The following is a 15,737-nucleotide window of genomic DNA, read 5'->3' on the forward strand; positions in this document are numbered from 1 at the left end:
AGGTTCCAGGGTAGAATAGGACTTCAGCAACTGTGCTTGTCGTTAGAGGCGACTAAAGGGATCGGGTGGTCAGGCTCACTGACTTGGTTGACACATGTCATCGGTTTCCAAATTGCACAGATCGATGCTCATGCTGTTGACCACTGGATTGTCTGGTCCAGACTCGATTATTTACTTACCGCCGCAATATAGCTGGAATATTGCTGAGTGCGGCGTAAAACTAAACTCACTCACTCACTAGACATTAATGGGAGATAACTAGGTTTCGTCACAGTGCAACTATGTGAAAACCGGTCTATGTATGTTTACATAAAACAAATGTGTACATTTGTTTCTTTTTGTATGTCACTGTTGTGATCTTCATGTCAATAAACCATTCATTCATGCAGTAGGATGCTCGTGCTAATCATCGGTACGATATCTCAGTAGGCCAGGGTGATAAAATGGGTATTCATCAGAGCATAGACACACATGCACACGCACACGCACACGCACACGCACACGCACACGCACACGCGCACAAACTCACGCACACAGTGAAAGGCTTATTTAACTGTTAGGAACGTGTACGAAGCAGTTATCGTGAACTTCCTTTTCAAAAACGAATCTTTTACAAATAAAACGCAAATGCACACACTCAGTGAAAGGTTTATGTAAGTGTGACGAGCTTATACAAAACTTTTGCGAAAAACAACAATCCAAACAAAGGCGACTGTTCTACAAACACAATGCAAACAAACACACAAAAACCAACAAATAAGATCCTCGTCGCCACATAAGTGCAAAACTCCTAGACGCAACACCATCCTCTTTCCTCCACCTCAATAACGGAGGTTTCGTCTGCTCTTGATTTCCCAGCCTGTATGATGAAAGTCCCCACACACAATGAATCCATCACGGGCAACGAAATTCGACCATACATGAACAATTTGCTTTGTAATAATGTCATTATTTTGTAAATGTTTCCTAAAAAGCGGATATGCTGGGTTTCTGCTTTAAGCCAGGTATTAATTGTATACACGAGCGTATGATTATCACCTGCGCACCCAATATATTATATTCCATACAATGTCGCTAGTTTCTTTTTCGCCATTTCCGGTCAATGTTAGATTGATGTCATTTTGTATTACTACGCATGAACCCAACGCGCGAACTACTTACAGAACGAATAATTCTCTTCCGACGCATCTGTTGGCCATCCCATTGCGTATGTTTACACAGATGTAACGCTACAAACGGGAGGGGGCTTCATTGAAGAGGATAGTGAGTAATGTTGTACCGGCGTCGGGGGCAACACACCACCACTACGACGTGTTATACATGGTGATGTTTATTTCCCTGATGTAAACGATAACTTTTTGCCGCGCACTTTTGTAAGGTGATTTTAAGCTTATACTTTCGTATTAGTGTTTATTCATTTAATACTTGCGGATCTCTTGACGCCTTCTGATTTCTTCATCTTAGTCGCAGACAATTTATTGTTTTATCGTTATCTTGTTTTTGCTCTGCTGTGCTCAATCGGTCTCTGATCTGGTTATATTAACCATATCCCCTTCCTCGACTGGGGACCCGTCTATGCATGCCACATAGGCAAATCTTCGTTAAAAGATATCCTCCAAATGCTCCTCAGGTGATTAAAGACCATGTAGACTGGCTGCAGTCATAGCTTCAGACAAGATGGCTATATATATATTCGGATACTACAGTTTCCATCGGAGGATTTTCAGAATCGGTCCATATGGAAATCATAAAGCCCAAGCGCTTCTTAAGGAGGTTCCCCACGTTCTTCAGCGTCACTCACTCAGCCCCACGCCCAACCCCCCAAACTGACCTTCCCTACCTGCCCCGGGCTTGCAACAAATTAATTGGCCTAAATAGGATGTAAGTGCACGATTTATTATTGCAGCCATGTTGTTTATGGCCTTGAACCTTCAAGGTCGGGTTTCAACGAGAATTGCCCCGGGGTGTGTGATTACTTTTCGCCGGTGCGTCTTGATATTTCAATATTTGGTTGTTTTTAAAGAGTTTCAATGATCGTAATTAGTAATGATGCCTGTATAGTTCCAAGACGCATCGTCGTGATGAGAGTAACACTGGGCGAATGAATCTTGCTTTATGGCGCCGATACGAAAGCAGTGATAAAAATGTGTGTATACTTAGAAGAGTTTTTATCGGTGATTAGTGACTGTTTATAGATTTCGGGCTGTTGGTACTATTTCTTCCAAATGACAGAATTCCCACAAATCGATTCACCCATGAATGACTGCCACTGCGAGCAAACGATGTCATCGATGACGCTGGTTAAGTGGTGAGAATAATGAATCAACCATTTTTAAGAGTAAATGCATTCTTCGTGAGATATTCAGAGAGACAAAGACATACTGCTACTTTTCTCTCGATATCAAATGAATCTAAATGGCCGCCAAAAGGTGCAGACGAAATACAGCTGTGTCAGCCTTTTCCCTCGGAATTCAAAGTTCGTTTATGAGATGATCGCCGTAGCCATCAATATTCTAGCTATATGGTGGCGGTCTGTAACTTATAGCAACAGACAATCCAGTGATTGTCATCATGAGCATCTGTCTACCCAAATGATGTCAACCAAGTCAGCGTGCCTTACCACCCGATCCTGGCAGCGCCTCTTAAGACAAACAGGAGTTGCTGGAGAGCAATAACTTATTCTAATCAGACTTCGAACAATCCAGGTGGTCTATGACAATAAAAGGTAACAATCCAGGTGGTCTATGACAATAAAAGGTAACAATCCAGGTGGTCTATGACAATAAAAGGTAACAATCCAGGTGGTCTATGACAATAAAAGGTAACAAACTTTCAGAAAGAAACAAATAAAAAGTCATGATGAGATAAAGACGTTGTGCCGGGGCAAAGCTACAACAATGAGCTGGTTGATTAACTCTGGCAGATCCCCGATCGCTTCATAATGTAGGCCCACGGGGGTTTTACAAAGCGGGGGTTTGTTTATACGCGACATTTGCTTACATAGTGAGCGTATCTCTAGGGTAATCCAAACATATGATAGTTATTCACTCTAACCTTCTGCGAAACACGCCTTCGTGTTTAGGGCGACTGAACGCTATCCGAAACTGGCTCTAAAAGTTCTGATATTTCACAAGTGAAGGTTAAGACTCATCTGAGGTTCTGGTCATGATAACTATTAAATTTATTTTAAAAAAAAAAGAAAAAGAAAACAGTCACTATTTTGTCATTGCTTTCATTTCCTGGTGACCAGCAGACTTGCGCAAAGGTTGCTAACACCGGAAGTGCTGGCTGCTTGATTGAGGTCTTACGTCATCGACAGGGCAGATATACGGAATGGCGTCCAACTGAGCTCTAGTCTCATTGCCTTGAGTGTATACAAAGACGATGTTGTTTAAATCATTTACTGGATAAAGTTAAAGAGTGACCGTCATTAAAGCTCTGTCATTTACGTATGTTCGATGAAAGTGTGGCAAGATTTAAAACCTGACTGCACAGATTGTTGAATGTCCTATAGGGCGACGACCGTCTTTGTGATGCACTGGACACAGAGCCTGCCCAGAGAAATGAGCATCGGTAGTTCGATTCCCGACTTCGTCAGACAAAGGGATTTGAAAATGGAACTTGTTGTTGCCCTGCCGCATGAAAAAACTGCAATAATCTTTATTGTGAAGTCAGTTCTCATTTATCTTTCTCCTTACGTCATCCTATACCGGTTATCCTTGAAGATTCGGGTTTGAAGTGACCTTGTGACCTTTAGTAACACATGCGTGCCGACAGAGGCGACTAACGGGATCGGGTAGACAGGCCTACTGATTTGCCTGATACATGTCATCGTGTCCCAATCACGTAAATGGATGCTCAGTCACACGACTGTCTGGTTAAGACTCGCGTTTGTACAGAAGGCCCGCAAATAGCTGCCTTGGTTGATACATGGTGATACATGCTCATGGTGTCAGTCACACGACTGTCTAGTTCAAACTCGAGTTTGTACAGAAGGCCGCCAAATAGCTGACTAGGTTGATACATGTCATTGTTTTCAAGTTGCGTAGAACGATGCTCATGGTGTCAGTCATTATGTTTCCGGCCCAGACTCGGGTACCTTGGCCATTAAGCTGGAATATTTCTCTAAGTGAGTGAGTGAGGGAGTGTTTGCCACTTCTAGTAATATTCCAGCAATATCACGCTAGAAATAGGCTTCACACATTGTACCATGTGGGTAATGTAACTGAATCCTTCGGAGTGACGAGCGAACACGTTAACCACTAGGCTACCTTACCGCCCCGAATAGTCCTTTAAACAACAAATAAACAAACCTTTCCAAGTGGTCACAGGTCATTTGAATCAAAATCTCCCGAAAGTATTGCACTATAACATAAAACATAATCGTAAATGACTAAAAATAACGAAATAAATAAAATAAAATATGAAATAAAATAAATAAATAATAAAATAATAGGAAAAACACACCAACTGTGCAGAATTCTGTTATAATTTTTGTCAACATAATATGAAAGTTGTTTACCAAACCATCATTATTTTCATTCGATGCTGCAAGATGTTTGACAAGGGTGTAGCAACAGCACAGGTAACAGCTAGCCAGGTAATATAAACTAGAGGCTTTTGAGTTGAGTGCAATTCATTGGGGAGACTTTGACTCAAATGGACTGTATATGAGATGTGAGATGTAAAAACATCAACCTGACATGTCAAGGCTGTCGCGTTATGCCTTCATGTGACATTGTTATTATGTTTTAGTATTAACTACAATGTCATCTTGCTAGATTTGGCATGCTTCAGTCTTGTCTCAGTGTTATGAGTGAGTTTAGGTTTACGCCGCTTTTAGCCATATTTGTTTCATACATTGTACCCATGTAGGAACTGAACTCGGGTCTTCAGCGTCACGAGCAAACGCTTTAACCACTGGACTACCCCACCGCCCCTCAGTGTTATGCGTCACTATAAACGAATTCAGGCTGTTCTACGGCCCATGGGCGAGGTAGTTTCAGTTATTTCCATCATATACCTTTCTGTTCTCCATCCTTAGCATATATTCATGATAACTCGATGTTCAATGTTGCCAAAACCTTTGTCAGAATCTGCGCGGAGAGTCTCTTTACGCTTGGGTTTGCAAAATGACATTGTGAAGTGTTGCATTACCGTTATTGTAGCCATTCTTCAGCCCATTGTCTCGGGGTGATAACATCGCTATGAACGAATACACGTTGTTTCGGGGGATTCAGACAACCGGAAACCAAAACATTAGGTGAAGGAATTTCAGCTGGGGAGACAACGTGAAGGTCACCCCGTTCCGGTCGACCACCATCAGACCACAACAGTAAACACTGGTGCTGTCCACAACCTGATGCTGAACAATATATCTTTACCATCAGTGAGTTAGAGGAGGCAGGCTTCTCGTGTGAGCCAGGTAGAAACAACAGTTCGTGGCCATCTTCACATGTCAAAGGCGTGTGGCCGATGAGTCTCTGCGATGCGGTCAGGTGGAAGGAAGGCCGGTCGTCACCTCTAATGTCCCTTGAACCAGATAATCGCGTCTGGATTTACATTTTAGGTTAGTGACATGGGAATGAGGCCTGGGTCCATCAATATGACTCTGAACAAATCTCTGTGAAGTGGAAATATTTATTGTCTCCCAAAACTCAAATAAGTTCAAAACAACCCGATACACTGCGATGTCGTGACTGTCTTTGTGGGGCCAACAACACATAATGTACATCGAGGAGTGAGAAACTGGTTTTACTCCGCCTTTAGCAATATTCCAGCAATATCACCGCGGGGGACACCAGAAATGGGCTTCACACACTGTACCCATGTGGAGAATCGAACCAGGGTCTTCGGCGGCGAACGCTTTAATTAACATGCTACCCTACCACCCCCACCCCAGTACATCGAGGATGTACATCATGGGGAATACGTACATACATAGAAAAGACGCCGTCTCACAACGCTCATGTAGACACCAGTTGCGTTTCAGTGGCTGCTGTAAGCCTTCAGGAAAACCGATACAACTGGGAGTGACTGACAACTATTGCGATAGAGGTAATCTATTGCTATACACTATTGCGATAGTGGTAATCTACTGCTATACACTATTGCGATAGTGGTAATCTACTGCTATACACTATTGCGATAGTGGTAATCTATTGCTACACACTATTGAGATAGTGATGATAGTGGTAATCTATTGCTACACACTATTGAGATAGTGATGATAGTGGTAATCTATTGCTACACACTATTGAGATAGTGATGATAGTGGTAATCTATTGCTACACACTATTGAGATAGTGATGATAGTGGTAATCCATTGCTACACACTATTGCGATAGTGGTAATCTATTGCTACACACTATTGAGATAGTGATGATAGTGGCAATCTATTGCTACACACTATTGCGATAGCGATAGTCTATTGCGACCAACTATTGCAATAGTTTTCTTGAATTCTTTTATGTGCAGTCGTTTAGCAAATAAATGTATCGTTTATATGAAACAGAAACGAGCTGAAGTAGTTTCAGTCTCTTTTCATAAGTGGCAAGAAACTTGAAACCCAGATCAAGTAAACAGTTAAAACACAATGAAGCTGCAAGTCTGCAAACAATATAAAAATCCAGAACAACAAAATATTTTGCTGCGCATTTATGAACGAAAGTCAAACACTAAACTATCGATAGTCACACATACTATCGATCCATCGATAGTTTTTTCCCTTCTGTCATCTATTAATTGCCATCGGGGACTCAACTATTGCAACCCATGAACAGTTCAACGCATTGTTACAGCACCAGATACAGCCATCCACCTTGTCCATCCTACACACCTAATCAGGTTGCTCGTGACTTGAAGGTGTGTACAAATCTCTGAGGCTCAAAGATTTAACGACGGGAGCTCCGCTGCACTAAGCGATCTTAAACCCTATTACAACGTCGGGAATATGGATGATACTGTCCCACTTGCGCTTAGATTTGTGAAACAGGCTAGCTATTCTCGAAACGTCCGTAGCGCTACGAACTTCTTTAGCCCATTCTTAACACATTGGCTACGATCAAAGTTAAGAATTCTTAGGACTACGAACGCTTAGAGAATAAGGGCCCAGGGACCTAGCTGCTGCTGTAGAGTGCACTTTGACTGTCAGACTCTCAGTGGAACAGTAATAAGTGAGCGTGGTTTTACGCCTACTTAAGCAAAGAACACCAAAAAATGGGCTTCACGCATTGTACCATGTGGGTAATCGAACCCGAACCATCGGCGTGACATGAGAGCACTTTAGCCACTGGATTTCCCTCTGTCCCATCAACAAAGCATAATTAACTGACCAGAAGGTGAGATTGAACAAGTGGCTATTGAAAAACAGCCAAATCAATTTCGTGTTAGAGCTGGGCTCAAACTATATGATTTCTCTTCGTGCACCATATCCATGGACGGTCCTATGTGGACGCTTGACTCCTGAGTTCTGGGTCTTCGTTCTTGTAAATATAAGCGACAAACCCCTTTCCACATCCATACCAAAATCTCTGCTAAAAGCAGCGATGATACTTTAGTTCCGACTTTATTAAAATCACCTCTCAAATGGAACATGTTCGTGTGGTGTTATTATTTACGTAGGTTACTCTGTTCATTCAGCAGTAAATGGGTACCCGGTAGCGTGCGAGATTATTGTAAATGAGTATACTCGTTAGATTGAACTCTATCAAAACTATCGATCACCAGGAAGCGATGGTATTATATACATGCATACCTGCTGGTATTCTGGTCAACTGCAGAATGTCTCCAGTTACGGTGCTGAGTGAGTTCTCAACCTCCCTGATGCCCACATACAGTGTTGCTGCATGAAATATCGACCTCATGTAACAGTCCTGGTGTACTCAATTTTCCTAAAAAGCAGTTTGTATTATCCTTGCGAAAAGCAATGAAATCGAATCAATTCACTGAAATTGGTTACGAACAAAAATAAAATAATCATATATATTAATTCAGAAACCTTCTTTCGTATCGAGGTTTATGTAAGTCAGAGGAGTATAGAAAACTCCAGCGTTTATTAATTTACGATTGTGATAGAGTGCAACAGTTGTTGTGACGGGGAACATGCTTTTGCAATAGAAGGGTCATCGGTTTTAGGTTTATGGCGAGTATAAAAGCCATTCCTTTTCTTCTCATGTCCAACTGTTTTAGGAAATGTCAACATAATGATGATATGTCATTAAATGTGAGTGAACAGTTGAAAAAACACGGGTAAAAATACATATGTACTTTGTATGAAAACACGTTTAATAATATCTGCTTAGCAGCAATACGACAAAATACTTTGATCAATCATCCTAATGTTCCTCATCGATATGGAATCCACGGTCAGCCAAGATGGTCGTAGTTTCGCGTATTAATGTTTTTAGACACCTCTTAGACGGGGGACAATGCGACAACAATGCGATGATGGTCATATTGTGACTGTAGTGTTGCTGCATAGTAGCCCCTTAGTAGCCCCTTTGTAAAACTGCAGATTCATCTTTTAATTCCACATAGTAACACTGCGTCAAATGGACAAACAATGTCGCATTGTCACGTTGTCGCGCTTTGGCTATTTATTGACGCTTAATTTTGTAAAGGCAGCAACACTGCAATGTCATTTAGAAGTTCCATATAAGAGAACTTCACGGACTCCAACAGCTGTGCAACCTATTCATCTGCGAGATAGGAGAAAATTGCATTCTAACACATTACTGCCATACAGATTGTAATGAAACAGTCGTGTTCTATTTCATATGTAATTATTCAAATATCCAAACACAATTTTGCTATGATGATTGCAAAATGCAGCTGTATATTACGTTTTCATATGTTTTTACAAGAAAAATCTACATATTTCATCCCGAACTGTGTTCCTTATAAGATATTGTATGTGACACAGGGGATACTAAACGTCCTTCCGTGTAATACATTTCTTATTAAACGAGTTAATGATTTGGTTACTAACTTATTTGGATACTAATTGTTTCACGAGTTTAATAAAAATGGTATTTGATATCAGTTTTAGCATTCTGTTTATTACTCTCCAAAATACATAGATAGAATCTGTCTAGAGTGTAATGTCTCTCAGCTTTCGCGAGTCAAGCAAGGTAGCGTTGTGACGTCATAACAGTGAACTATTATGATGTCATACGGCTGGTGGTATTACACTAGTGTAAAATGGCCATAAAATATTACACTGCAGTGTCTTCGATGGGCGAGTAATAACAGACGATATCTAATTGGAGATATCGTTTTCACAATAGATTTTGTGCAATGCTCTGACGTTATGAACTTGATGACGTCACAATGCTACGTCTTTTGATAGTAAATATATCAAAACGTTGATAAACGTAAACGTATCTAATACTTTATCAACTCGTGGTGATGTATTTGATATCAAAAGACACCCGACTGAGATTCTCTACTTACTGTTTCAAACATTATCATCACGTTTTAAAGAGTACACCTTTAATAACGATGGCAAATTGAACTGAACTGATTGAATTAATTGAATTAAGATCTATTTATCAATTACTTCCAGGCACACTATACTGCCCTCCAACATGGGATCGTTATCAGTGCTGGCCGGCTACCGAAGCTAATACAACCATATACGGACCCTGCCCATCACAATATGGCTTCAATGACACAGGTAGGTGTTCATCATAACATGTCTAATGACACAGGTATGACTTCTATCACAGTATATGGCTTCAATGACACAGGTAGGTGTTCATCATAACATGTCTAATGACACAGGTATGACTTCTATCACAGTATATGGTAAGGCTACAGAATACCGGATACCATCGGTCATCTTTGAAAGCATGCGAGTTTACCTTTGGTTAGGCTTACGGTTAGGGTATGGTTTATGGTTGGGTTTAGGGTTCGGGTGACGTGACACCGTATGGCTGGTAGGTATCCGGTACTATGGCTTCAAAGGCATAGGCATGTTTTACTGACACATGTATGACTTCTGTCACAATATGGCTTCAATGCCACGTGTATGCTTTAATGACAAAGGTATGACTTCTATCACAATATCGCTTCAATGACACGTGTATGCTTTAATGACAAAGGTATGACTTCTATCACAATATCGCTTCAGTGACAGGCACAATGTCCATCACAATCAATGGCACGTTGCCTTTCACGATATGGCTTCAATAACACAGATATGGTATCGATCCCAGCCTGGCCTCAGTGACACTGGTATGATGGATGACCGTCAAGTATTCATTAAGAACACAGGTATTTCACCTATTACAACATGAGTTTATAGGTGTGTTGCCAACCACACTGTTGCTTCTGCGACACAGGTCTGTGTGTTGATCATCACATTCTGAGTGAGCGAGTTCAGTTTTCCGCCGCACTCAGCAATATGGCGGCGGTCAGTCAATAATCGAGCTGGACCAGACATTTGGGAAGCGATGACACGTTTCAACCAAGTGAGCGAGTCTGACCTCCTGGTCCCGTTAGTCGCCTCTTACGACACGCATAGTCGCTTTTTATGGTAAGCATGGGTTGCTGGAGACCTATTTTACCCCGGGACCTTCACCGGTCTCATCACGTTCTGACTGCATTGTCACGGGTGTGTTAACCTTCAAAATATGCTTCAATAACACATGCCCTCATATGATTGCCCTCAAAATATACTTCAAGGACACAGATACGAAACGTATTACACTATGGTTTTAAGGCCCTGGTTTGCCATGTATCACCCTATGGTACACGTATATTGCCCATCACACTATCGCTTCAGTGACACAGATACATTGCCCGTCACAATATGTATTCAATGTAAGAGATCAACACAAACTACCTACTTGTACCACTTTTAAAATGCCCACTAACCACCAGATGTCACAGAAAGGATCCAGTTTTATTCAGTATAAAAAAGCCTTTGTTCTCAGTAAATCACTCGGATACGTTTTCTAAAATTAGTTATACACAATTGACAAGTTAAAGCACAGCTTTCCTCAAAGCACCGTTAACTAGTAAATTAATCGGCAAGCTTTATTCATCTGAAAGTGAGATCAGGGATGGGATTTCACGCGTGTCAGTCACTCTCATCTGATGTTCTTCAGGATCTCAATGCCCTTGTCCACAAACAACTTCCGGTCATGTGGTTTGTCAATAACTGTCATACACCTCCTACACATTTCACTGCGTGTTGAGGGTAGGAGAGGGAGGGATTTGTGGTAATATTATATGGTGATGTTGCCTTATGTCTCCAAAGAGTCAATCACGCAGTTTACCATTGTCTGTGATGCAATTTAAGTCGACATCTTGAAAGGAGAACAACTGCGATAACTCTGGGAGGATCACAAATCTTATTGGCTCACAACACACTAGAGTCGGACTGACATCAAAGCTTCAAACACTTAACTGTGACATCTTCTTTTCATCGGGGCGGTTGGGTAGCCCAGTAGGTAAAGCGTTCACTCGTCTCGGCGAAGATTCGGGATCTATTCCGCACACGGGTACAATCTACGAGGCCCATTTCTGGTGAGCCCGGCGTAATGTTGTTGGAATATTGCACTCCTGTTCATTGAATATAATAACTGGTAATAGGAATTCGTGAATTAATATTAAAATTCACGTTATATGCTCTCAGATAGGCAAACATTTGCATTGATACCCCAATGAGCTTCACACATCTACTCACAAAGTGATAGGGTCCGGAAGCAAGTCACGGCACTTCGCGAGACCTTAGTTCACCAGGTGACAAATAACGTACAGTTGGTCCAGTTCGGTAAAGCCATATTTAAAGGTCGTGCAATTTGGAAACAGAACTGGTTCTTGAATATACGCTTGTCACCTGCTTGTAAGCTGGGCTCCGTCTTGCATATCGCACTTGCATATTCGATAGAAACAGGTTTGAGGTAATGGGGAAAGTCTTGAATATTCAAGTTTTTGTTTGGTTTGTTGTTCAACGCCGCATTCCAGCTATATGGAGGCAGTCTATAAATTATCGAGTCTGGAATCCTATCCTGCCTACCGCATTCAAAAGGGACATGCGTGAGATACAGAAACTTATACGGTCTCTGGTACATTCAAAGGAGACAAGCACGATGTACTTGTAACCAAGCTGCCCTGGATTATTCCCAGGGAGACGAGCATTTGGTACTCAGGGTTTTCTGTCACGTTCAAGGGAGACAAGCAAGCGGTTCTGGGAACCTAACCTGAAACGAATATTCAAACGGAAGACCCGTTTCCTCCTAGAATATTTAAAGGGATACAACTCACTTCTCACTAGGGGCGAAACCCGCGCCAGAAATGTTCAGTACCAGGAAGGGATGATACCCTCTTGTTAACCCTCATGGGTAAAAGAACTGGAATAAATACGAAGTATTTACCCTGGTCCCTTTCTGGCGGGCAGTTATGTTCCATCTGCTTTCATTCCGAGAGTTTCATTAAGAACCGAAGCCCGTCTCAGTGTATACATGTCTGTTTATATTGCTATATCGAGCATCATCTGATGGGGCCACTGTAACGGCACACTCCCTACCATCCCGGACGCAGTTTGAGCGACGGCTGTGTATTCCCGAGATATCACATATCAACCGAGATGACACATGCCGTATTTCCTCTTAAAAACGCCGTGTCTCTAGTAATCGACGACCTTCTAATAAGCTCAGGGGCGTTAAGCCGCGGTTTAAGTAATAAGCAACTGTTCTCTAAGCAGGGAGACTATAGAAGAGCTATAGATTATCTCGGCTTCAAATTAGCGACGGTGAGTTATAAACAATTGTGTCAGTGTATGATTGTTCTGAATTTTCCTGTTTAATTCAAGAGACCAGAAACAGATACTAGGAATTGCTTTTCAGTTAAGTAAACTTCAAAGCTTTTATTCAGGAAAATCGTGAACTGACACACTTGCTTACAGCTCCCCGTCACCAACTTTGAGGTAAGTACACTAACAATTAATTACACCCTGCATGCATGCACAGTATAAACGCAGGATCTTTCATAAGCGCTGGGTCTCTAATAAGTGCCAGGCCTCTCATAAGCGCCGGGTCTCAAAATGAGCACTGGGTCTGGAAATCCTTCAAAAACTAAGGGGAGGAGAAAATACGGTATATAAGTATTTTTTTACGGACATCAAGATACGCTGAAAGATTCCAAGGCAGAACACTTTTCATATCCGATCTATTACTTTGTTTAAACAAATAAGAACAGTTGGAGGGCGTTTCAGATGGCATACGTTTCCTGATACTTGTATGATTTGCTCCTTTTAGACATTCCTGCACCCATTCATGCTTACCACGGGGTAATCCACATCAGTTTTTCACAGTTGCAACAACAGTCAGCAGTAATATATCGCGGAAGAAAAGGTGCATCAAATGTATTAATTTCATGTATCATAGTTATTTCATATTTTTAAGTTATCGTCGCAAAAATGTAGCTATATTAATTTTCGTTTGAAGACAATTTTGTTAGAGGCGTCATTTTTATGCGGTACTTTGATATTAAATAACAAGCCAATAACTACATTTCTTGGAAAACAGAAGCTGTAGTTTGTTTGTTTGTTTGGTTTTTTTTGTTTTTTGGGGTTTTTTTTGGTTTTTTTGTTTGTTTTTTTTTGTTGTTTTTTTTTGTTTGTTTTTTGTTGCTGTTGTTGTTTTGTTTGTTTTTTGTTTTTGTTTTTTTATTTATTTATTTCATATTATAATAAAAAGTTATATTTCGTTTGAAGAGAATTGTGTCAGAAGTATCAATTTCAGACTCGGCATGTACGTGTTGTGATAACAGTCACATAGTTATATAATATATCTTTAAGACAAACATATCAGGAATATTAATTCCTGTGTTCTGTGGAATAGGGCGGCTTATTCGAGTATCATGTTGATCAACAAGTCTCACAGAATATTAAAGACTCTTGATGCGTTCTTGCTCTGCAGATAGAATTGCATATAAGCGTATTAGCAAACTGAGGTTTTTGAATCGGAATAAAACGCCGAATTACTGTAAACGATTTTATTCGACGAAATATCAGTCGCCATTCAGAACATGATCTGGCTGTGGAAACAGAGAACCTTGAACAAAACAAGATTATTATTCAGTGTTCGTTCGTCATGCCGAAGACCCGGGTTCGATTTGAGTGTAATTTTACGCCGCTTTTAGTAATATTCAAGCAATATCATGGCGGGGGATAGATTGAGCCCATATGGGAATTGAACCCGGGTCTGTGGTGTCACACACAATGGTACACACACACACACACACACACACACACACACACACACACACACACACACACACACACACACACACACACACACACACACACACACACACACACACACACACACCTTACTGTATACGCAAGACGCCAAATTTACAAATTTAAATTCTTTTGACAACTAATACGGTTTCTGTTGTTGTTGTTTCAGTTCATCTTGCGCACCGGAAGTGCTCCGAGAACGGAACCTGGGAAAAGGGTAACTGGACAGACTATGGTGGTTGTATCGAACTGTGGCAGTCCACGCGCAGAGAGGACGACACCACCGTCATTGGCAACGTGGTCAGTTCATGTTTACATTTCTTTGTGTTGGTGTCCGACATTATGTAGAGAAAAACCTTGACCGATCGATCCGTGGCAGTTTAGATACAAAGGGGATTTACTCCTATCGTAAGGAATTTAGTGGTCAGGTGATTTGCATTTGATGATTTCGTACTGTTCAACATTATATCAAATCCATACCGTCATTACATAGATGGAATGTAGCCTGGTGCGTTTTTTTAAACTCACTCACTCGCCCATCCAGCCGCCTAACTGTTAACTATCCGCTCACCAACCCAACTACCCACCCACCCACTCGCTCACTCACTCGCTTGCCCGCTCGCACGCTCACCCATTTCTCACTCACTTCCCCACCCAACAATCTAACTACCGGCTTACCAACCAACCTAACTACCCACAGAAAGGTTGATTTAAATGGAAGGAAACAGGCTGCAACATTCCAACGGAGGACAAATATTTTCCTGAAGATGAACCGATACGTATCTTACTAAACGGCCTTTTCAGAAAGTCGTTCAAGGTGATACAAATCGACAATCCTCGGCAAATGTTTACGTTTTGGTACAGCACAAGAGTATCGTTTATTTCGCCCTACTCAATACACTGGAAGAACGAGATGGAGTGGCGTCGGTAATTTTACCCTCACGAAAACTGGAACCGACGTGGTCAGATATTAGCGTTTAGGTTCCCCCCGACCTTTTAAAAGCACAAACATCCAGTGAAGAACAACCAGTACGTAATAGGATACACGTGAAGTATTTGTAAGGGAGAATAATAAATTTAATTGTCAGTCCTTTTACACTCAGTAACGATCAGCACCCCCAGAAGACCTAGTGGAAGAGCTGCAGACGCGCCCTTGGTGATATGCCGATACTGTCAGCCACACTGGTTAGAAATTAGTGTAGAGATAATTATAACATCAAACCCCCTGGGGAACGAATAATCACAAAGATTTGGGAATGGTCGAAATTTGGTGACCGAATGGCGCCTTATAAGCCGAATTATCTCCCTTGAAGTGTTGGTGGGCGGTGGATAGTCTAAAAATAGCATATGCTAGTGTCTAATTAATCTAACTGTATCAATTACGTTTATCCCCTATGGGTCAGTGAGTGTGTAATATGCTATCATTTTACCGTAACTGTAGCAATTTCCATGCAGTTTTACGGGACACTAGTCAAGATCCTCACTT

General features: G+C 41.3%; 1 protein-coding gene across 2 annotated transcripts in view; it reads left to right on the top strand.

Moving 5' to 3' along the window:
* LOC137256015 (corticotropin-releasing factor receptor 2-like) overlaps positions 1-15,737 on the top strand; it is a 90,299-nt gene that overhangs the window by 55,908 nt on the left and 18,654 nt on the right. For both annotated transcript variants that reach the window (XM_067793670.1, XM_067793669.1), the window contains exons 4-5: positions 9,566-9,676; positions 14,421-14,551. In XM_067793670.1, the coding sequence (XP_067649771.1) occupies positions 9,566-9,676; positions 14,421-14,551 (242 nt within the window). The remainder of the gene's footprint in view (positions 1-9,565; positions 9,677-14,420; positions 14,552-15,737) is intronic.

Source organism: Haliotis asinina, chromosome 11 (assembly GCF_037392515.1).
Source record: "Haliotis asinina isolate JCU_RB_2024 chromosome 11, JCU_Hal_asi_v2, whole genome shotgun sequence".
NCBI lineage: Eukaryota > Metazoa > Mollusca > Gastropoda > Lepetellida > Haliotidae > Haliotis > Haliotis asinina.